Here is a 22,272-nt window from a genome sequence, read left to right as displayed (position 1 = left end):
TCTTGTTTTTTTTTTTTTTTTTTTTTTTTGAGACAAGATCTTACTAAGTCACTAAATTGCCTACGCTGGGCTTGAATTTGTAATCTTTCTGCCTCAGCCTCCTAGAGTACTCGGATTATAAGAGTACACCACCATATGACTGGCTAAAAGACCATCTTTTCCTCCCTGCCTGTGGCTAAAAGGCAGGGCAGAAAGGCATGATTATTTCTTCTCCACAAACAGACCAAGGTCCACCAGAGGAAGTGTGTCCCTTTTCCCAAGGCCCAGTAGAATACCTCACAGGACAAAGCCCTCTGAATTAAGACATGGGTGGGCACAGGCTCAGCCCTGCTATTAACTTGTCACAGATGGTTGGATAAATCTCTACCCATGGGAACCTGGTTACTTGGGTTTCTCTCCACAGATGAGTTGCTTGCATGCTGGCTACCCTGATCGGAGATGCCAGAAGTGAGAGCTGAAGCCCCAAGAGGGGTCCCTGCCTCCTGGAATCTTAAAAGGTATTCTGGGAGCCCTAGTGGCACAGCATGTCTGTGAGGGGAGACTCAGGCACCCATAGATCTGCAATGGATGGAGACCCTGAGGTGGGCAAGGAAATGAGGAGTGCTCAAGACCAGTCCCCATGAGGTCTTGAGGGCCCTCGGTGAGGAACAGAGGAGGGGGCGTGTGGCTCTGGTCCCAAGCAAGAAGGTGCAATGCACACCCCTCACCCTAGCCATCCCGCCTGCTACCCAGGCCCTCTGGCAAGCCCCAGCCCACACATTGCCCTTACCCTCGTAGCAGTCGCGGACAGTGCCAAAGTACACATAGTACTGGTCGTTGGTGAAGAAAAGGAGGCTGAGCCAGGAGTCAAAGGCATAGATGGGCACGATGAAGAGGATGCGCACGATGTAGCGCTGCTCGTTGGGGCAGCTGTAGCAGCGCAGGTGCATATAGATCTGGGGCAGAGGGGTGGGTTACATATCATGCTTCTTGTTTTCTGCCCAACCCAAGGCCCTCTTCCTCCTGCCCCATGGCCTGACTTCTAGCTCCACCCTTTACTCCTACGGCTAGATGTAAGTGACCACCCCAACCCAAGTCCTCTGTACAATGTGGATGATAAAACGTCCATGGTGGGAATCAAACAAAGAGGCTGCGTAAGGCTTGAGTACCATGGAGAGGCTACAGGCTGACCTTGCAGGTGGAAGGGCCTGTGAGACTACACTGAAGCCTACAGCGCCATTGAGGACAAAGCAGAGAATTCACAGTGTGCAGCTCCCAGGCCCTCAAGGAGGTGTGTTTCCTTCCTATCTGTCCTCCCTAAAAGCCTGGGCTAAGGCCATCTGGCCACGGCTCAGCCTGGCCAGGGCCTGCACTGCTGGTGGACTGGACAGGGCACACAGGAGCCTCACTTGTGTGGGATATGGCTGAAGAGGCACTTTATATCCCATCATCACCCCCGAGGCTGCACTGGCGGCTCCCCAGGAAGAGGGAAGTAAAATGCAATGGGAAAAAGCAGGGGAAGTGAAAGCTCCCGGCAGCTGCCAGGACCTGCTCCACCTCCAGCCGCAGGCCCAGCAGATCCTGTGTGTCTGTCCTGGCTCTCCCTGGCTAGGAAAGAAAGAACAAACATCCCCCACATGCTGAGCCAATGCCTTAGACATAAATGGGCCTAAGAGGGACAGAGACAGGGCCCTGACAGACACACCCTGCCCTCCACGTGGGGCAGCTGTCAGACCTCTTGTCAGGCCACACAGCCTCCTCTGGTGCCTCCAGTGCAGGAGATGGGAGACTTGACTTCCTTCCCAGATCTGCCACTTACTGACATGTGTGCAGGTCTGCTCCTTCCCCCATCCCCCTCCGGCTCTCAAGTTCCTCCTCTACAAAGGGGTCCTAGACAGTAAGCCCAGTTCTGCGGCACATGAGCACAAGTGACAAGCATCATTTCCAGGTCGAGGTGGTCAAGAATCCAGGGTGTCTTCCTCACACTCCCATCCCCTCTGCTATCAGATGAAGGAAGCCTTGAAGCTGTGGGATGTTGGAGTCACAGGCCCAAGCCTGACCTGCTCTCAGCTGAGCTGGTGGGTAAGCCAAAAATCAAGTCTATTGGCTGAGGCCTCTTAGAACCTGGGTTTACAAGGCTACCCCACCTGGGCTGGCCTAGCCTAAGTCGAGTGCTGTGGGACTGGAACCCTGGCAGGATGCTCCTTTAGGGTCCCTGTGGAGCCTGGGTACCTGGTGGCAGGTGATGAGCAGGGCTGTCCACACAAAAAAGCCAGAGACGGCCTGGGCTGCAGTGGTCATCAGGAACACAGGCTGCTCCATGGCCATGGGGCTACCCTCGGGGGTCACAGAGACACTGGGCGAAGCTGCTGCGGTGGTGGGTGATGCTGGATCTGGGGCCAGCGCAGCCCCCCTCACAGTCATGGTGGCCAGCAGCAGGAGGCTTCCTGAGAGGATCCCTAGGAGCAAGTGACTGGCAAGCCTAGAGAAAAGAAATCCCAGGTGAGCACGCACAGGAAAGAATCTTGGACGTTTCTACGTCCACCTTCCAGCCACCGACCAATGCAGCCATCTCTCTCTGCCACTGAAGCCTCCCAAGACCTCAGCGGACCACACTTGGCCTCCTCTGCCAAATGCTCGACAGCTTCCACTGGAATTAGCTGACTCACCATGCCAGTCCCCGACAGTCCCACGGGCCCTGTCCCCCTTTCTGATCTTACCTCCAGCTGGCTCCTTGAACTCACACTTCCTCTAGGTCTCCATCTTAACTCCCGCTCAAACGTGACGCGTCCCACACACGTGCGCACAGCACTCCTGACCCTCTGCTTTCTCCTCCAGGGTCCACTTCACCCACCTATTCCTTCCTATATTCCCCAGGACAACACAAACTCTCCAGGCAGAAGCCTGTCCTGCTGACTACTGACACTGCACTTGCCACAGCGGAGCATACACTGAATTATAACTGCCAGCGGAATACACCCATCCCTGTGTGGTGATCCAGCCGTCACAACACAAACGTCCCTGAGTTGGGGAGAAGTAAGGATCGAGAAAGGACAGCACACTCAATAGTGTGGAGAAAAGAGGTCTGATTTATTTCACAGAAACTGCTCCTTTTAAAGGCACACCAACAGGAAGCACCAAGCAACTATTCGTATGCAAAGACCGGATTTTCTGACTCTTACAGAGAAAATCAGATTTTTGGCTATCTCTGAGTTCCTCCCATCACAGGGTCAAAGAACAAACAAATTTAACAAGGTCCTTGAGTGCACACCTGTAATCCCATAAAACCAGCCTGGATTACACAGTGAGCTCCAGGTCAATCTCATCTGCATAGCTGAGACCCTGTCTCAGAAAAGCCAAATAAACAGACAGACAGAGTCATAGATTGTATCAATACCTCAATGGTAGAAGAAGTTATTTTTCCAATGTCAGACGCCAGCAGGCCATGGCTGGCTCCCACACCCTGTATGTCCAATGCAGCGCAATCACTTTATCGCTCCACCAAAGGGCTGGCCCTGGTCTCTGCCATTTCTCTGCAGTCTCCCGAGTGGCTGACACCCATTCCTCCTCACCCAGGTGTGTTGGAGGCTTTCTGGCTCCTTTCCAATTTGTGCACCTTAAAACTGCTTTTTTCTGGTGGTGGTGATGGTGCTAGGCAGGCAAGCAATGCATCACCGAGCTACGCCCTGGCCCCGAGCTGCTCACCTTTTGCTGGTTCAGGAATCCCCCTTCTTGAACCTGCCCCCTCCACTCCCTCCAGCAAACACCCTCATCCATGCCACATGGCACATGGTTCACCTTCCCTTGTGCTTATCCTCCCACCTGCTCTAAAACAAGATTCAGTCTGTCTGAATCCCCAGCATCCAGACCATTCATGACGTTCAACCTTATTATCTATTTTCACTCCTTATTGTGAAAGAAATTTGAGGAGCTTACAGAGAATTACCAGTAACATAAAGAGCTGAGGAAATTGGCATCAGGAAAAATTCCAGTGGGAAAGAAGCTGAGTGCATGTGGGACACAGGAAGCATCTCTGAGGAAGAAATTCCTCTCTAGAAAGGGAACTGGGGTTCCAGGTAGTTTCCTAGTGGTGACTTTAGTATTCCCAGGAACACATGAATAACTTCACACTAAAAAGTAATTCTAGCACTCTTGGAGGCTGAGGCAGGAGGACTGTAAGTTCAAGCCTAGCCTGGGGAACTTAATGACTTAGCCAGACCCTATCTCAAAATAAACCAAAGGTGGGGGTGCTCAGTGTGAAGGCTCTGGGTTCAAGCCCCAGTATAACAAAATAAAATAAAATAAATGGGTAAATAAATGAATGAATGAATGAAAGAAAGAAAAGAAGCAAAGTAAACCCAGATATGGCCTACAGAAGAGCTCTCAGCTTTTGCTCAGGGGCCATGGCTGAGCCAGAGGTTAAAACTACTTTCCAAGAGCAAATCAGGACCACCTGGAATGTGCCGCTGGGGTGCGATGCCCACACTGAAACCTAACTGCCAAGGTGATGACACAGGAGGAAGGGCCTTTGGGAGGTGATTAGGTCCTGAGGGTGAAGCCCTCGGACAGGACCAGTGCCCTCATGAAAGGTCCAGAGAGACCCCTCGTCCTTCCACCCACAAGGACACAGTGAGAAGGAACTGGAAGTAGGTCCTCACCAGAATGGAATCTGCCAATGCCTTGACTGGACTTCCCTCCAGGACTGTGTGGCATTTTGGTTTAGCAGCTGGAAAAGAGGAAGCCAGGAGCTTTTCCCTCTACTTCAGGGCATCAGAACCTACATCCCGCGGCCGTTCTGATGCTGTCACCTGTGGACAGGCAGCCGACACGACCCAGAAAAGAATCTGTAAGACAACTCTGCTTAAACTCAGACTCTGGTAATGATCTGCAAAGCAGCCAAGCAATAGTTGACAGCTCAGGAAATGGAAAACAGGGAGCAGGGTGTGGCCACTGCTGTCAGAGGCTGGCTGGAGCTTGGGTTACAACTCCTTGACATCTCTGTCCCTGGCACAGATTCATGGGGACCTCAGGGACTCTGGTGCCTGACCATACTTGCTAAGCCTGGATGTGACCACCTTGGCTCGAACCCTGAGTTCATAGGACTGACCTCTCATGGTCTCTCCCCTGGCCTTCCCATGCACAGCAGCCAGGGCCTGACCCTGTGGTCCACAGCACCCTGGCCTGCTGCCCACCCACAGTTCCTGCCTCTGCGCCAGCCCCCTCAAGTGTCCCCAGCTTCCTCTGTCCCATCTCTCTCTACTCTAAACTGCCACCTAAGGGAAGCCCTTTACATTTCTATTTTCCTATGCATAAGTGAGCTCTACCACACCAAACAAGAGATGGAGCTAGATTAAAAACTCAAAAATGGAGAAGACATCTATTTTAAGAAACTCAAAAATGGAGAAAGTGTCTATATAAAGACTAGTGGCAAGCTCTGAAAAAAAAGACACAGTGATAGGTCTAAGAATAGCTCTTATAAGCATGGCTGCAAAGTAGAGAACCACAGCCAGAAATGTTTCTTAAAAAAGATTTGGGTTGTAAATCATCATTTTGTCTATTCTCCCAAATTAAATGAATAAACATGGGGTGGGGGTAGAGGAAGTACAAATACCCCTAAATCTTTGTCATTTTCCAAGCATTATCTGATTTTTTTTTCCCACACCAACTTTGAAGTAATGTTATCTATACCTTGGCGATGTGGAATTTGATTTTATAGCCCCCAACATGGTACCTAATGGTTTAAGAGTTTTTATAAGATTTCCCCCAGAAAATACATGTATTTTCGAGAGACAGGGTCTCATTATGTAGCCCAGGCTGGCCTGGAACTTCCAGGGACCCTTCTGCTTCAGCCTCGTAAGTGCTGGGATTAAGTACTGTATTTCCCCTCAGACATTTAAACTGGAATCCTGGGGTTGGGGATTTAGCTCAGTGGTTCCGCTGCCTGCCTTGCAAGCACAAGGATCCGAGTTCAAGACCAGCCCAGGCAACTTAGCCCTTGTCTCAAAATACAATTTTTTTTCAGTACTGGGGATCAATACTCAGTACAGCAAAAAGAAAAAAAAAAAAGGTAAGGTCCAGGGATTTAGCTCAGTGGTTCTGCCGCCTGCCTCGCAAGCCGAAGGACCCGAGTTCAATCCCCAGTACCAAAAAAAAAAGAAAAAGAAAAAAAGGGTCACAGTTTCCTCATCTGTAATTCTTCAGGGTAACTACATAATTGATAAGGTGAAGTTCTGGTTTACAGAAGCCCTGTTAATAAACAGAGACAGAATAACAGAATGAAAAGTGACAATTTGTAACTCCTAACACAAACAGTGATGTAGACATGATGATTAAATCAGTAAGGTGAAGAAAAACATTTTTTTTATCATTATTAAATTTACTGGTACAGTTTAGGTACAGAATACAGTTACACTCACCATTGGGGATCTTGTACCTTTAGATGACTTATATTCGTTCTTATTTTTCCCCATTCCCCAGCCCTCCCTTCACCCTCTCCACCCTTCCCTGGTTACAAAGAGTTTCCATGTTTTCCCTTTTCACATATTTTTTCTTTTCCCTTTTTACCTTTCCCCTATCCCTCCCACTTCCTCTACTCTTTTAGACCTTTTCTTCCTATTACATGATATCAATTATACATTTTGATCCTTATTTTCACTTTTAGTTTTTCACACCAGAGAAACTATTCAGTATTTATATATGTGACATTAATTTCACTTAAGAGTATGGCCTTGATATGCATCCACTTAGCTATAAGTATCTCTAGTACTCCATTTTATTTAAAAAAAAAAAACAAAAAACACACCACATCTTCCTTATCCAGTCTCCAGTTGATGGGAAATTGTGAAGAAAAACTTGTAATGGATGCATCAAGCTCTCTCCACCACAACCAACATCCATGCTAAAAACACAGGGCAGCCATTCACCTGGGCCTCCCAGGGTGCACAGGAAGTGCATAGCCCCACCTAGGAAGGACCTGGGGCCAAGCATGGACTGGAATCCAACTGCACCTTCAGAACCAACCACCAGTATTCAGGAAAGAGAAGATGGAAGAACGGAATGTGGGACACCATGAGAAAGCAGTCTACAAATCAAGAGTCCTCCAGGGACAGGGATTTAGTTCAGCGGTTTGGTGGCCTGCCTTGCAAGCGCAAGGACCCGAGTTCAATCCCCGGTACCCAAAAAAACAAAAAAAAAAAGAAAACCAGCCCAAGGGCTGGGGTCCGGTACCCAAAAAAACAAAAAAAAAAAGAAAACCAGCCCAACAGGGCTGGGAATTTAGCTCAGTGGCACCACGCCTGCCTTGCAAATGCAAGGTCCTGAGTTCAATACCTAGTACAGAAAACAAAGAGCGGCAATTACAAAATAAGAGATGTGAGCAACATAAGGAAATAATGTATGTGGACTTTGTTTGGGTCCCCATGCCAACAAACCAACAATTAAAAAACATTTTTTAAGTAGCCATAGGAAATCTTACCAATTTTGCTATATGGATAATGGCACGGTGGGTATGTAAAATTAAAATTCCCACTTTTCTTGTTTTTGTTTTGTTTTGTTTTGTTTTTGAGATAGGATCTCACTATGTAGTCCAGGCTGGCCTCAAACTCACAGCGATCCTCAGGCCTCAGCCTCCCAAGCACTGGGATTATGAGTACTGGGATTATAGGCGTGTGCCACCGAGCCCTCTAAAATTCCTTATTGATAGAGAGAAAATAATCTTTTCAATAAAGAATGCTCAACAACTGGATATTCAGAGGCAAAAAGAAAGATAAGAGCCCTACCTAAATCTTTACACCATCCACAGAAACTAATTCACAATAGACCATGGATTTAAATGTAAAACTCTAAAGCCTTTAGAAGACACCGAGATCTTTGAAACCTAGCAGGAGGCCAGTGTTCTGAGCAGCCAGAAGCCAGATCTACAGAAGGAAAGTCCCACTGAAATGGAGCCAGTGTCAAATGTGTCTGCAGGCCACAGACTGGGCCGGGACCAGGATCCTGCTCCAGGAAAGCAGGACATTCCACAGCTCCACCACAGAAAAACAAGACAACATAACTAGGAAGCGGGCAAAAGACATGAGCAGACAGCTCACTAAAGAAGAGATGTGCAGATGTGCAGCCGAGGAAATGGCCAACAACTTTAGCCATTAAGGGTCAAATTAAAACCACAGCGAGATGTCAACATATATCTACAAACCTAAGAAACATGTACAACATCAAATGCTAGGTGAGGACGTAGAAAAACCACACCTCATCTGTTGCTGGCAGGAAGACAAAACAGTGCAGCATGGCCACCACAGAAAAAAATTTGGCAGTTTCTCATAAAACTAACAACCACCATTCAACCCAGTAATCCCTTGTAGATATTTATCCTGGAGAAATGGAAACCTAGATCTCCACGAATTCTGTATGCAAATGTACACAGCAGCTGTATTTGTAATTATCACACCTGGAAACAACCCAGATGTCCTCCAGTAGGTGCAGATTACACGGAGGGATACATCTGGACCACAGATCGCCAGTCGCAGTGCAAACCACCAGATACTGACATCTGTAGCCTCTGGATGGTCCCAAGGGCATCCATCCTGTTTAGAAAACCAGACAATCTCCAAAGGCCACAGAATGTATGATTGCATGTACACAACATTCTCAAAACAAAGCCATAAAGATGGAGCCTAGATTACTGGTTGGAAGAGGACACAGCAATGAGGAGACTGTACCGGGGAGCCTTTCCAGGGCACAGAACAGCTTGTATTTTCAGTTGTGGTGTTTACACAAATCTACATATGATAAAGCTACAGAAAATGACATACCCACGGGAGATCGGTGAGAATCAGGTCTGTGGTCCAGTTTATAGCACTGCCCCCAGGCCCATGGCTTTGATGTTACTATAGCTACAGAAGGGCACACGGTTTAAAAAAAAAAAAGCTTTAAAAGTCTTTATCAGCTGGGCATGGTGGCGAATGCCTATAGCATTTGGGAGGCTGAGGCAGGACAGCAAGTTTCTGGCCAGCTTGGGCTGCATAACAGGACTGTCTCAAAAAACAGTCTTTACCATACAGAAATATATAGTAATGTATTAATATAGAACAGTAAAAAATAACATGGCATTTGGGATTTTCATTTTTTTGCAATACTAAGAACTAAATACAAGGCTTTAGCACTAAACCATATCCATCCAAACAAAATGGAAACAGGGTCACAGATTTAGCTCAGTGGCACCATGCCTGCTTCATAAGTGCAAGGTCCTGAGTTCAATCCCCGGTACTGAGAAGAAAAACAAAGGGGATGGAGTGGCGATTTGGCTCAGTGGTTCTGCTGCCTGCCTCCCAAGTGCAAGGTGCCGAGTTCAATGCCCAGTATAAAAACAAGAACAAAATGGAAACAAAATTTGTAACTAAGGAGGCAAAGAGGAGTTGAAGGATGGGGAAGGGAATGAGAAAAAAGCAGCAGCAAGATACATCATGTACAGGCAAAAATTCTCTATGATGAATGTTATCACTGTGTATATCTAAAATGTACCAATAAAAATTTTAAAGGGCCAGAGAGTTAGCTCAGTGGCGCCATGCCTGCCTCACAAGCACAAAGCCCTGAGTTCAACCCCCAGTACCTGAAAAAAAAATTTTTTAATGCAAAAAAAAACCCCAAACGAACAAAATTATATCCATTTCCAGTTCTATTTTGATGTTGCTGTTGAGAGGAGGTCTTACTAAGGTACTAAGTTGTCCAGGCTAGGATGGAACTTGTGATTTTCTGGTCTCAGCCTCCCAGAGTGCTGGGATGACAGGTGTACAGTACTATGCCTGGCTTTTTTTTAAAGATGAGGTCTTGCTATGTTGCCCAGGCATCTCAAGCTCCTGGGCTTCTAAGATCCTCCCACCCCAGTCCCCAGGCCCAGACCACCACACCTACTTGGGATTTTATTTTTGTGGGGCAGTGAGAAAGTCACCCCACCAGGTGCCCTCCTTGTATGTGTGTGACTTTCCCATTATAAAACACTTCAGGACCAAGGATTTAGCTCAGTGGTGCCACTGACTGCCTCCCAGGCACAAGGTCCTGATTTCGATCCCCAGTACCAAATACATACATACATACATACATACATACATACATACATAAAACAAAACACTTCAGCTAGGTGTGGTGGTGTATGCCTGTAATCCCGGCAGTCAGGAAGCTGAGGCAGAAGGATTGTCAATGAGTTCAAGGCCGGCCTGGGCAACACAGTGAGTTCAAACCCAGCTCAAACTGCATAGTGAGACCATTCCTTAAAAAAACTCCAGCTCAGACTCCTCTGAGCTTGCTGCAGCTTGCTGGCATAATAAAGGGTTTTGTTTTTTTTTTTTCTACCTAAAAAAATAAAACCCAAAAATCTTCAGATGGCCAAACAGCACAATCTTTAAAATCTGTACTTAGTGGTTCCTCCACCTGCCTCACAAGCACAAGGTCCCCAATTCAATTCCTGGTACCAAAAAGTAAACAAATAAATAAAATCTGTACTGAGCTGAGGAATGACTGAGGAAAGGGCTAGTATCAGAGATTTACTGGTTGCCTAGTAGAAAGCAATCAGAGTGGTCAAGCCTAAGAAGGGGGCAGGTGCCTGTCTAGCATTCCCAAGGTCTTCACTTCCATCCCCAGGACAGAAGAAAAAGAAAGGCCCATACCTCGCCACATTCTTCTGTGACAACTGTCTGAAGAGATTCGCTTCCTTGCACTGTGTACAAAGTGTTTCTGAAGCATGTTTGAGATGTCCCCTCACAGAAGTGTTGTTCCAACAGACGGAGCTGCTCTTTGAGTGACCCAAGCTGGGGTAGAGCTTTAGGGAAAAGGCCTATCTGGAGTGTTTCTACTGCTGCAGGATTCTGCTACCAAAATAGAGTGAAACTGATAGAGGGGGAAAAAAAAAAGGGAAAACCTCTCATATTTGAATTCCTAAAATACTATGTAACAGAATGTTCTAGTCTGTTAACACTTCCAAAGTGTTTGAGTGAGTTTTGGGCTCATGAACTTTAAAATAAACACCTTCTATTTAGTTTACAAAAACAAATGACTGGCCCTGGGGAGGATGGAAATGTACTAGCCAAATTTCCACAAATCTTTTGCATACTGGATGGATGTGATGGAAAATGAGTAACGCTGTTTAGAAAGAAAGCCACGGAGGTGTTTCCTCTGCACATAGCTATGTGTCCAGGACAGAGATCTTTTTCAGGGAAGGCAGCCATTAAAACCCAGCATCAGAACAAATGGAATGGAGAGCCAGGCCCAAGTGCTCTCTCCTGGATGATAAAGCTTGCTCGCCTCAGACAGGCAGCACAGGAAGCCAGAGGTCTTTGCACCATCAACAACACAGTTTTAAAAAAATTATTACATCTAGCCTACCTTCTGACTTTCACACTTGGAGCAGGGTTTATTATATACCTAGTATAATAGTGAGGTAACTCACGAATACATGGAACTACAGCAGTACCCACATTCTGAGGGCCATGCTCAAAAAGTCTGTTAACTGCAGGAATGTGTGAACAGAGGAAAGGGGTAAAGCCTGAAGCCTCCGAACCATTCCCCCTTCCCTACAGTTTCTCTGCTTCATGGTCCTTGTGCTTTTTTCTTTTGCAATACTGGAGACTGACCGACCCCCAGGAGTGCTGGACTATATCCCCAGCCCCTTATGTTTTTATTTTGTTTTTTCTTCTTTCCGGTACCAGGGATTTGAACTCAGGACTTTGCGTTTGCAAGGCAGGCAGGGAGCCACTGGGCTAAATTCCCAGCCCTGGCCTCCAACTGGCCAGCTCTGGTCCTTACTCTTCCCAAGACCTGTACCCTGGCTCCTTCTGCCTCAGGCTGACATCAGACAAGCTTGGCCAAGCACTCGCCCAGCCCCTTCTGGTGACCTACCTGACAGCGCAGTCACCCAGAGGCTACGAAGAGGCCAGGCTACACAGCTGGCATCTTGCCCCAGGCACTTCATCAGAGAGCTGAGGTAGAATCTCACCACCATCACCTGAGCTGGGCTGGGCAGGTGATTGGCCTCTGACTGCTCAGGGAGAAGAGCACAGGTGTGCACTGTCCTGTGCCACGGCCTTGGGGCCCAGTGAGTTTAGGAAAGCAGAACTTTTAAGCTGGATAGAGTGTGACACTTCCAGAGGGGTCTGGTAGTCCCCCAAAATCAAATGCATAGTAATCCCATAGGGAATAAGCCCCAGGTAAGATATTTTTAAAGGCAATAATTAGCCTTGTATCAATTCAGGTCAGATTTCTGCCACAAAATTAGTCTGCTGCAGGCTTAGGAGTAGTAACCTTTGGGATTTCTGAGTGTTCTGGTTCGTGTACAGCAGAGAAGGGACACAGCAGGGTGGCCCTCCAAAGCTGCAATGAAGCCAGTGCTGGTGGAAGGGGGCCCAGGGTAGCTGACTCCTATACTTGCTTTCAAGGGCGATGCTGCCCTACCTCCGGAAATGCACTCTGCACACAGGAAAATGGAGCCAATGGATACAGTCGTGGATCCTTGGCAGGGGGTTAGGACCCCTGGCCTCCCTTCCCAGCCTCCAAACTGAGTGCCGGCAGCTCATGGAGACCCTGCACACAGGAGCCACGTCCATGTGCCCACATGCCTTTCTCCCTGTCTGAGTCTTGCTGGTCCTGAGACCCCTGACTCTCAGTTCATCCCTAGAATGTCACAACCGCCCCAGGGGTCTGGCTGTGCTGAGCTCAGCCAGCTGTCAGCATCTTTGTCTCACACACCTTTGTCACCTCTCCTAGCTCAGCACAATACCAGGCACACAGTAGAGATACGGAAAAGAGAATCAGACAATCAACGGAGCAATGGAACACCTGTCCTGGAGCACCCCTACGCTCTAGGGCTGGCTAGGAGAGTACAGGACCAGGAAGGACAGAGGACGGAGCCGAGTCACACCCGCTGCCGTAAAGTAGGGAGAGACCACACCATGGAGGGCAAAGGCACCTGTCACGGGCTACCTCAGGACAGGAAGGCAGGTCTGCTAAGATGGAGACTTTTTCACCAATCAGTCCATTCCAGCAAAATGCCGCTTGCTTCTGGATTAAAGATGCTCACACTCAAACAGGCCTAGAAGGTCCCTGGGACTGAGGAAAAGCACAGAGTGCTCCATTCTTCCCACCTTTTCTGTCTGTAAGGTGATCTGCACTTAAGGTCTCACCCCTACCATCTTCTCCCCAGTGACTATGGCCCTCTCAAGGTCAGAGGTCACGTCTTTGGTATGCCTGCCTCAGGCCTGGATACAGCATTCAATGGGTTTGACTGAACAAGGGAACAACTAAATTTGCCCTATGCAGTTCTTTCTAACTCTAATAAAACTCCAGCCCTGGGGTCTAGAATGTTTCCCTGTTGTCACCACAGCCTCCATCCATTGCAGCCTGTCACCTGATCTTGCATTTGAGCATTCCACAACTTCCCTGCTTGTCCTTCCATGGTGCTCTCCACTACTGTGACAATATTTGGTCACGTGACGCCTTTCTTTCTAGAGAGACCTGCTGTGTCAGGGCAGGGACATGTTCTCCTTGGTCCCCACAGTGCCTTTGGTCCCAGAGATGGCGGACCTTGGATGACAACCAAGTATGTGCTTACAGCTGCACTGGGGACAGAGGACATGACACGCACAAAGGCACGGACACAGATGTGCCACCTACTGACGCTCAGGTAGCTGTGGGGAGAGATTAGGGTACCTGCATCAGGTCGCTGGGCATCAGCCCACAGTGCGGAAGCTGGCAGCAGCTCTCCAGTTACCAAGCCCTCTGCTGGCTGTGTGACAGAGGTCTTGTCCTACCACAGAATCCAGGCCAGTGTGAGTCCCCAGCAGGAGCCTCTGGCAGCAGCAGGAGGCAGGGCCTTGAAACCACCAATCCAGACCAGGGCCCAGGATCCAGGGCTGGCAGCTAACAGGAATGTGGGAAAGGGGCTCAGGTAAATCCAGCTCACGAAACAAGCCAGGGGTGACCAGTTTACCAATGTCCCCTCCACCTCCTATCAGAGGACCAAGAGAGCCAAACAGGCTGGCAGAAGGTGCCTGAGAGCACAGAATCAGGGGACAGGAAGGTCGGGGATGGGGTGGGCTCTAGAGTCAAATTCAACCAGGCTCTAGTGAGGCCTGCTGCACCAGCTAAGCCCAGAAAACAGCTCAGAGTGGCACAAGCTCCCACTTTGCCCAACACAAGCCCACCTGTCTCCTTCTCCAGGAAAGATACCCTGTCCTCAGACCAGCCACATTTAGTGGCCACCTGCCCCGGCACTGAAGAATCCCAGAGAGTACTCACACCATCACACCCTGATTTTATTAAGCATCATTGTAGCTTTAGGTTTGCTGTTATTAGACCCTATGGGGTGGGTTGACTAATAACCTCCCAAAGATGTCCATGTCTTAGTCCCCACACCCGAGACTCTATCCCCGGACATGGTAAATGGGGCTTTGCAGATGTGTTTGGGGATCTGGAGATGCAGGGGCCATCCTGGAGTAAGAGAGGCAGAGGACAAGTATGGGAGGAAGGCAGGGTGATGATGGAAGCTGAGAAAGCCAGTAGGGGGCACTCTGTTGATGCCTCAGAAGGCAAAGGAGGGGGCTCCAAACCAAGGAATGTGAGTAGCCTCAGAAAGTCAGGACAGGCCAAGAGCCTCCACCCTCGAAGCTCCAGACAGAAGGCAGCCTGGCGGCACCAAAGCTGTATGACAATAAATGTGTGTCCTGAGTCACGGACTTTGTGTTGATCCCTATCACATAAGAGCAAAGGACCCACAGATAAGGGCAGAGGCCGTTTGCTGTTACCTGCTAACAGCTCCTCACACAGACCTCTTTGCCCTGTCACATCGGTCCCCAGATGTCTAAGGGCTGTGCAAGTCTTGGGTCCAGGAGTGACCTCTCAGCTGTCACTTAGCAGCTGTGTGCTGTGGGCAAGTTACATAGCCTATCCTCGTCAGCTTCTACATCTGTAAAACGGGCATGCGGCCAACCTACATCTCTGAAGTAAGAGCATGGGAGGCTGGGGCAACTCACAGGAAAGTGCTGTGTGATGCTGCCTACTGTTACTGCTACTGCTCTCCTGTCTCATTGCCAATGCACCCTGTGGTCCAGCTGGGAATTCCTGGTCTAAACACTCTGTGAGACCCAGGCCAAGCTTTCTGAAGTCAGATCATTCATTAGTTTCAGATTTGACCCTCGCTCAGGCAGCTGCTGCCACAGGAGGACCTGACCCAGCAGCAGGGTGGCATGACTGTCTCTGGAATGTTAATGCGCCCTGGGAGGGTATTTTGTTCTTTCCTTTCCTTCCCATAGCAAGACTTCCATCTTCATATCACTCCAAGTCCAATCTGACCGAGGTATACTAATCCAAGCTCACCACACTGCTTGTCTACCTGGCTGCTTGGCAAGGATGAGGAGCCCTCTGCTCTGGGCTGCTCCTGTCCCTCAGCTTTGGGAGCAGCAGCAGCCTTCTGAGGGGCTGACCCACACCACAGCAGCCCTCTGTCAGAGGAGATCGACCGGCCAGGCTGGAGGTTCTGTCCAGCCAGCTGCAGCAGGGGTAACCACCTCTTCCTCTCCCCTCAGTCAACACAAACTAGCCCAGGCCTCTCCAGGTACTGCCTCTTTCTCCTGCCCCAGGGCCAGCCACATTCCCACAGCCTCCCAACCTGGGAGGAGAAATCAGCCAACCATGTACCTATCTGTCAAATGGGAGAAGAGGTGCTGAAATAAAGGGGAACAACAGAGACATCCAAAACCCTCAAAGTGGGGGTTAATTCAGCCTTAGAATTTAGCCTTTAAAAAAAATACATATCAGTCTGAATTTTGATCACCCTTGTTTTCTCCCAAACTGCAAACCAATGGGCCAATGCTCAGCTGCTCTAATTGGACTTTTGAGCCTCAATAAATGTAACCACCTCTTCAGGCAACTGAAATCCCATCAGCACTCACAAATGTGTACAGAATCCTAAAGCCCAACATTCCTCCTGCCCCGTGGGAGAGGGCTAGGCAAGACCTCCACATCCCGAGACCCTGTCAGCAGGGCCAGCCCAGCTCCAGCCCAGGATGCCAGCCTGAACTTCACTCATGCAAACATGTACTGAGTGGGGTGACCAGCACCCCACCCTGGTGCGCAACTACAGTGTGGGTGCAGGTGTGCCCTAGAGACAAGAGCAAGACATTTCACAGCAGAAGAGAACAAGCCTTTAGGCCACCCATAGAATGGACACAGGAAGAGTGACATTCACACCCTGGACACCTCCACAGCACTGCAAAAGAACAAAGGTCTGTTAAACACAATTAGGATATCACACTTGCAATGTAGCAAGCGGAAGCTAGGCACCACAGAGTACATCCTGTACTGCCATTCACAGAAGGCTCCACAGCAGGCAAAACCAGCCACAAATGTGGAGGTGTGAGCAGTTACCTGGGAGGCGCAATGACCCGGAGTCATGAGCCTCCCGGAGATGCTGGGAATGTTGTACCATCTCATCAGGACAATGGTTCATACAGCTATTTATAGGGGTAAAAATCTACACGCTGTACATCTAAGCTTTGTGTGCTTTAATGTAGCAAGTTAGATCTCATAAAAGGTTTAAAAATATAAATCTACACCTTTGGGCACCTTCTGTGTGCCAGGTCCAAAGGGTATCTGAGCCAAGATTCTGACCCTGTAAGACCTTCCAAGGGGAGAAGAAAATGTACTCAAATAACACCAGGCTGTCTGTGCCCAGAGGGACAGGTAAGGAGGACAGGTCAAGGGTATCAGAATTATCTGTGATGTGGGGGAGGAGCCAGAACCAACTGATGAAATACAGGAGCTGGGGAGCCCCCACTTCTCTCCCACCATGTCGAGGGCGGCTGCTCAATCACTCACTCAGCAAGCATCTAACAAATTGGGGTGGTGAGTGGCACATGGGCTCTGCCGCAGGAGCCCACAACCTGTAGAGAATCAGACACCTAGAATACAATGTAAAAAGCCCCAAGTGCCAAAAGAGAACTGTGCAGGTGCAAAGGTGCAAGGGGGGTGCAGAGGTGGACCCTGAGCTGGGCACTGGAGGCTGCTGTGGACAGTGAGGTGGGCAGGCAGAGCAGGCTGTGTGACCAGGTAAAGGAGAGAGGTCAGGGCAGGCAGAGGGCAGGGCAACCCATCAAGTGTGGCGAAGGTGAGGACACTACAGAGGGCCTGGGAAGCCCAGGCTAGGGTAAGGGTCTTACATATACTTAAGCAAGGGCACTTGTCACACTCATTTTTTTTTTTTTTTGGTCTTTTGAGACAAAGTTTCACTATGTAGTTCAGGCTGGCCTTGAACTCAAGGAGATCCTCCTGCCTCAGCTTCCTAAGTGCTAGGATTATAGGCGTTGTACCACTATGCCCTGCTATGGTTCTACGCTTGTACACAGATGATGGCTTCAGAACACAGTGCTGTATACCCTGCAGAGCGTAACACTAATTTTGTCATAAAGGTGCATAAACATAGGTCTATCAGATCCACATTTATTCTTGGAATATTTCTATTGATGAATGGTTAATTTTAATTTGATGAGATTTATACTAAACAATGAGTACTCAATAGGAAAAAAAAATCACAAAAATAACATACTGAATTTTTAAGGGCTGGGTGTGGTGGCACACACTTATAATCTCAGTCCTCAGAAGGCTGAGGCAGGAGGACTGCCATGAATTCAAGGCGAGCCTGCACTACATAGTGAGACCTCGTTTCAAAAAAACAAAAAAAAAAGAAGAGAGAAAAAGTAGGAATTTTTAATATTTATTTATAGAAAAGCATCAAAATTTTCAACATCGACTTTTTGGTATACAAAGTCTAAAAAAGAACAACACAAATTCTTACATGAACTACAATGAAAATATGAATAACACTTTACAAAAAAAAATCTTTACTTCAATTATCACACCTAAGGCAGTCTACACACAAGACAACAGATCGTTCCATACACATGCATCACACCGACAGCACATGTGTTTTGCTCTCCTGGACTTTTTGTAGGACATATCTGACATCTCAATAGTCTTCCTGTTTTGTCAGGCGCTTATTATATATATCCTACAGTGTAAAGTTAATAGGAACAAAAATATCGATAAACAAGTATCAAATTCTCTTTTTTTGTTGTTTTTTGAGACAGGCTATGTAGTTCGTGCTGACCTTGTACTCTCTATGCAGCCCAGGCTGGCCTCAAATTTGCAGCAATCCTCCTGCCTCAGCCTCTCAAGTGCTGGGATTTCAGGAATAAGTAAATAATATTTTTTAGGAATGAGTAAATTCGTAACATGTATTGTGTGTTTAGAAGAGGCACCAACATTTTCACATCTGCTGTTTACTTGCTTACAAAACCTAAGAGATAACATCAGAAATGAAAGCCTATGTGAACTACAATGTAAACACAAACAAAAGTCTACCACAATCATCTCACTGATCCTGCTGTTTTGTCGGGAGTTTCTTATGCTCTACAGTGTAAGTTAACAGGAATGTAAAATATCAGTAAAATAAAGCAGTAAGTTCTTAATATGTATCATGCATCTAGAATAGAGGTCAACGTCTGTGTTGATGCTTTATGTTTCGAGTGCTTTGTTTTGAGTGGCATCAGAGTTGCTGCACTGCTCATCAATGTCTAGTCCAGCTCTGGTTTTGCTGTAGAAAATTTCCATCTCACGCTTGTGCTTTGCCGAGGTTTCCCCGTCAACGTTTCCATCATGGTGCAGTGTTGACATCAGCAGTACCAACTTGTTTTTCTTCGCCATGCATGAGGCCTATGTAAATCTTTCTGAAATCCAAAGACTGTACTACTCAATCTTTTCTTCCACTGTCACACCCAAGGCAGTCCTCACACATGACCACTGTGTGTTCCACACATAAGTATCACTTACACTGACAGCACGTATGCTTTGTTTTCCTGTTCTTTCTTGTAGAGCACAGTTGACATCTTTTTGGTTCTCCTGTTGTTGTAAGAGGCCTTTGTGATGCTGTGCCTGCCTGTTCACCTGTCAGCTCACCAGTGTGTTCCACATTTTTTTGCTTAGTACCCCGGGCAGAAACATTTTGTTTTTCCTCTGCTGCAAATGATCTCTTATGAGTTCCAGTCCCAAACCTCTAAGAAAATTTCTCTACGATATTTCACACTTGTTATTTTCTTCATAAACTATCAAACTATGCATGCCTCTCATGTGTTGAGTAAAACACACCCACTGGCCAATGCTTTCTGTTTTGTGTGACATCAGAGCTGCAGTATAACTCATAACATCTGGTCCACCTCTGGTTTCGTCCTAGAAAGTCTCCACCTCAGGCTTCCCTTTTGTTGAGGTTTCCCTACCAATATTTCCATCATGGTGCAATGTTGACGTCAACAGTACCAGTTTGCTTTTCTTTGCCATTCACAGGGCAAATGTAAATCTTGTGAAATTCAAAGATTATACTATACAATTCCCTGTTTTAAAATTGCAATTGTTTCATTTGGAAATAGTCTGCACTGGTCAATTCGTACTCTGTTAGTAAATGTAACATCAACTGGAAACTGGTTAACAAATTGTCAAATGTCATGTTCTGATTAGTTTGGGAGATGGGAACAAGTATGTTCACAACATCATCTGGTTTATTACTATAGGACTAAGGACTAGATAGCCGAGTTCCAGGATAAATGTCTAAATTGAAAGCATAATAAGTCTTTGCATCTACAAGGCATAAATTTTTATGCCATATTTTGACCCATCACTTTTTCACAAGTCTTTTACATTCCTGCGATTACCCTGAGAAATCTCTGCTAAGTACAGCAGACCTATGAATGCTTTCAGTTCAGCTAGTGAGGTGTTATAATAAATATATTTTTGAATATGGTTACTGGTGCATATAGAACATTTTACTTGCATTTCAGCCTTTGTGTATTTCACAGCATCTTGTAGTATTTTGTGTTACAATTTCCAACCTGAATGGCAGCACTGGCTTTCTGTCCAATATGTTTCACTCCTGCAAGACCTTCATTATATTTTTGGACCTAGTTCTAACATGGATCATTCCATTTTCCTGTGTATCCATCTTGCAACATTTCAACTAGTCAAATATGTACTCACATTGCTACTTTCTTCATCAAGGAGGTCTGCATTCTTTGTGTCTGTCTCAGTCAATTCTTGCTCCATTTCACTGTCATAGGAACTTTGGCTCGGGTGGCCAATGTCAAAGTCATCATCGTCATCGTCATCATCGTCATCATCACCACAACCCACACCACTCTTCTGTTAGGAAAACACGTATTTTACCATAATGGATCACTTTCATCGTTCATGCATGAGTAATCTGATGATTCACTTTTGACCTCCTCCAAAACTTGCAAATCTGGTTTTTCATGTGCCGTTGTACTGAATTGGGCTACTTATACCAGAAAAATCAAAAGCAAACTTTTTTTTTAACAAATCCTAGAGTGGTGTGAGTCTATTGGACCCGCTGTGAAGCTAAAATAAACATACGCATAGCCAGTTAGACAAAGCATAATGTGGGTAAGAATCCTGTTTTGCCACTTTTGCACACAAGCACACACCTTGCCATTCATCATACCAAGTGGGTAAGCACATAGATTGCTTCTTGTATTCCTCAGGAAAGGTACTGAGATGCAGAGTCAGCTACTATTACACTAAAGTACAAATTTATGGATCCAGAATCACGCTCAGGGGCACACCTGATTCCTTCATCCAGCAATCTATCTCCCCCCACCCCCCACCCCGTACCAGGGATCCAACTCAGGACTTTGTGCTTGCCAGGAAGGCAAGGTATCACTGAGCTACATCCCAATCCAGAAATCTATTTTAATGAGTGTTCAATCTCAGGGCATGAATCTCCATCTTATTTTTTATGGCTGTGTGGTATTCTGTGGCTTGAGCCTGCTATAATATGTCTGTGGCTCTCTGTGAATAGGACACTTAGGTTGAATCTTTTTTTAATGAGGACTGAATTCAGGGCTTTTGCAGAGCCGCATCGCCATACGCCTTTTTAAAATTGAGACAGAATCTTGCTAAATTGCTAACTTGTTCAAGCTGAGCTTGAACCTGCCATCCTCCTGCCTCAGCCTCCCTGACTGCTGTGATTACAGGCACGCAACAAGTCCATTTGCTATTCCAAATAAGCAGCGATGGGGCCAGGGATTTAGCTCAGTGGTTCGGTGGCCTGCCTTGCAAGTGCAAGGACCTGAGTTCAATCCCTGATACCAAAACAAACAAACAAAAAACAACCAAATAAGCAGCGATGACTAAGGCTACAAATAAGTAATTTCGCATACCTGTTAACACATATGTAGGGCAAATTCCTACAAGTGCAGTTGCTGGGTGTTAATGTAACTCAGAAAAATATTGCTAGAGATAGAACACACTTGAGGTGTACACCCAAAAGACGAACCTCATGCCCAGCATGGCAGTGTGATCTGGGGGAGGAAGCAGAACCAACTGATGAAAAGCAAGAGCCTGGGAGCCCCCACAACAAGCAGGAGGATCACAAGTTCAAGACCAAATTGGGCAACTTAGCACAATCCTGGATCAAAATTTAAAAATAAAAAGGGCTAGAGTGTAGTTCAGTAGTACAACGCTTGCCTACCACGCAAAAGACCCTGAATTCAGTCCCTAGCACAGTCCCCAAAAAAAATTTTTTAAAGGGCTATACCCACTAGGCCCCTCAAACCTTCTCAGCTTTGGCTCTGACGTTCTTTCTGGTCCCAGGGCAGGGGAAGGTAGATAGAGCCTGAGTCACCACAGTACCAGCTGAAATTGGCCTCCCTGGGTAAAGGCACCAGTGTGCCAAGGAGACAGGCAGGCCTGGCAGGGAGGGATGGGACAAAGAACCTGAGGGCCACCAGCTTCCTTCTCGTCATCCAGGTGACAGAAAAGCAACTCGAAACATCCTGTGCAAAAGCAGCAGGGACAACCCAGCCATGCAAGACACTCGAGTTCCATGACATTCTGTTGCCTGCTCCTGGTCCTGTTACATAATTCCATGACAGCCATCACTACCTAAGCATTGCCTTCCTAGCCACTGGTGTGTGAGGGACACAGGCAATCCCCAGAAGGAATGTGAGTCCCTTGAGAGAGGAGAACTCAGGAGGTGCAGTAAGGTGCAACTCCCTCCCACCTCCCCAAATCATGCCCAGCTACTGACAACTGTGGATGAAAGAGAAAGGGCTTCTGCCCCCACCTGAGTGGGAGACACTTTTTACAGAAAGAACCCTGTCAAGCTTCCCATCTCCACCCAAGCTCTGAGCCCACTGCTTGGGGTAGCTAGGAACTTGGAACAACAAAGCATGCTTAACTACACAG

At 47.3% G+C, this 22,272-nt stretch overlaps 1 protein-coding gene across 2 annotated transcripts in view; it reads right to left on the bottom strand.

The window, feature by feature from the left end:
- The window catches only part of Tmem184b (transmembrane protein 184B), a 37,332-nt gene extending 17,148 nt beyond the window's left edge, over window positions 1-20,184 (bottom strand). The window contains exons 1-3 of one of the 2 annotated variants that reach the window (XM_010613034.3): window positions 20,047-20,184; window positions 2,212-2,461; window positions 770-935 (exon numbers count right to left, since the gene is read on the bottom strand). In XM_010613034.3, the coding sequence (XP_010611336.1) occupies window positions 770-935; window positions 2,212-2,461; window positions 20,047-20,078 (448 nt within the window). In that variant the 5' untranslated portion in view covers window positions 20,079-20,184. Of the gene's footprint in view, window positions 1-769; window positions 936-2,211; window positions 2,462-20,046 lie in introns of those variants that run through there. The other variant, XM_010613023.2, reaches the window with a different exon arrangement.
- Between the last annotated feature and the right edge of the window lie 2,088 nt (window positions 20,185-22,272).

Source organism: Fukomys damarensis, unplaced genomic scaffold, assembly GCF_012274545.1.
Source record: "Fukomys damarensis isolate Sample0158 unplaced genomic scaffold, DMR_v1.0_HiC HiC_scaffold_19, whole genome shotgun sequence".
NCBI classification, from domain to species: domain Eukaryota; kingdom Metazoa; phylum Chordata; class Mammalia; order Rodentia; family Bathyergidae; genus Fukomys; species Fukomys damarensis.
Note: the sequence above shows the minus strand (reverse complement) of the source record. Positions and strands in the feature narration are given on the sequence as shown.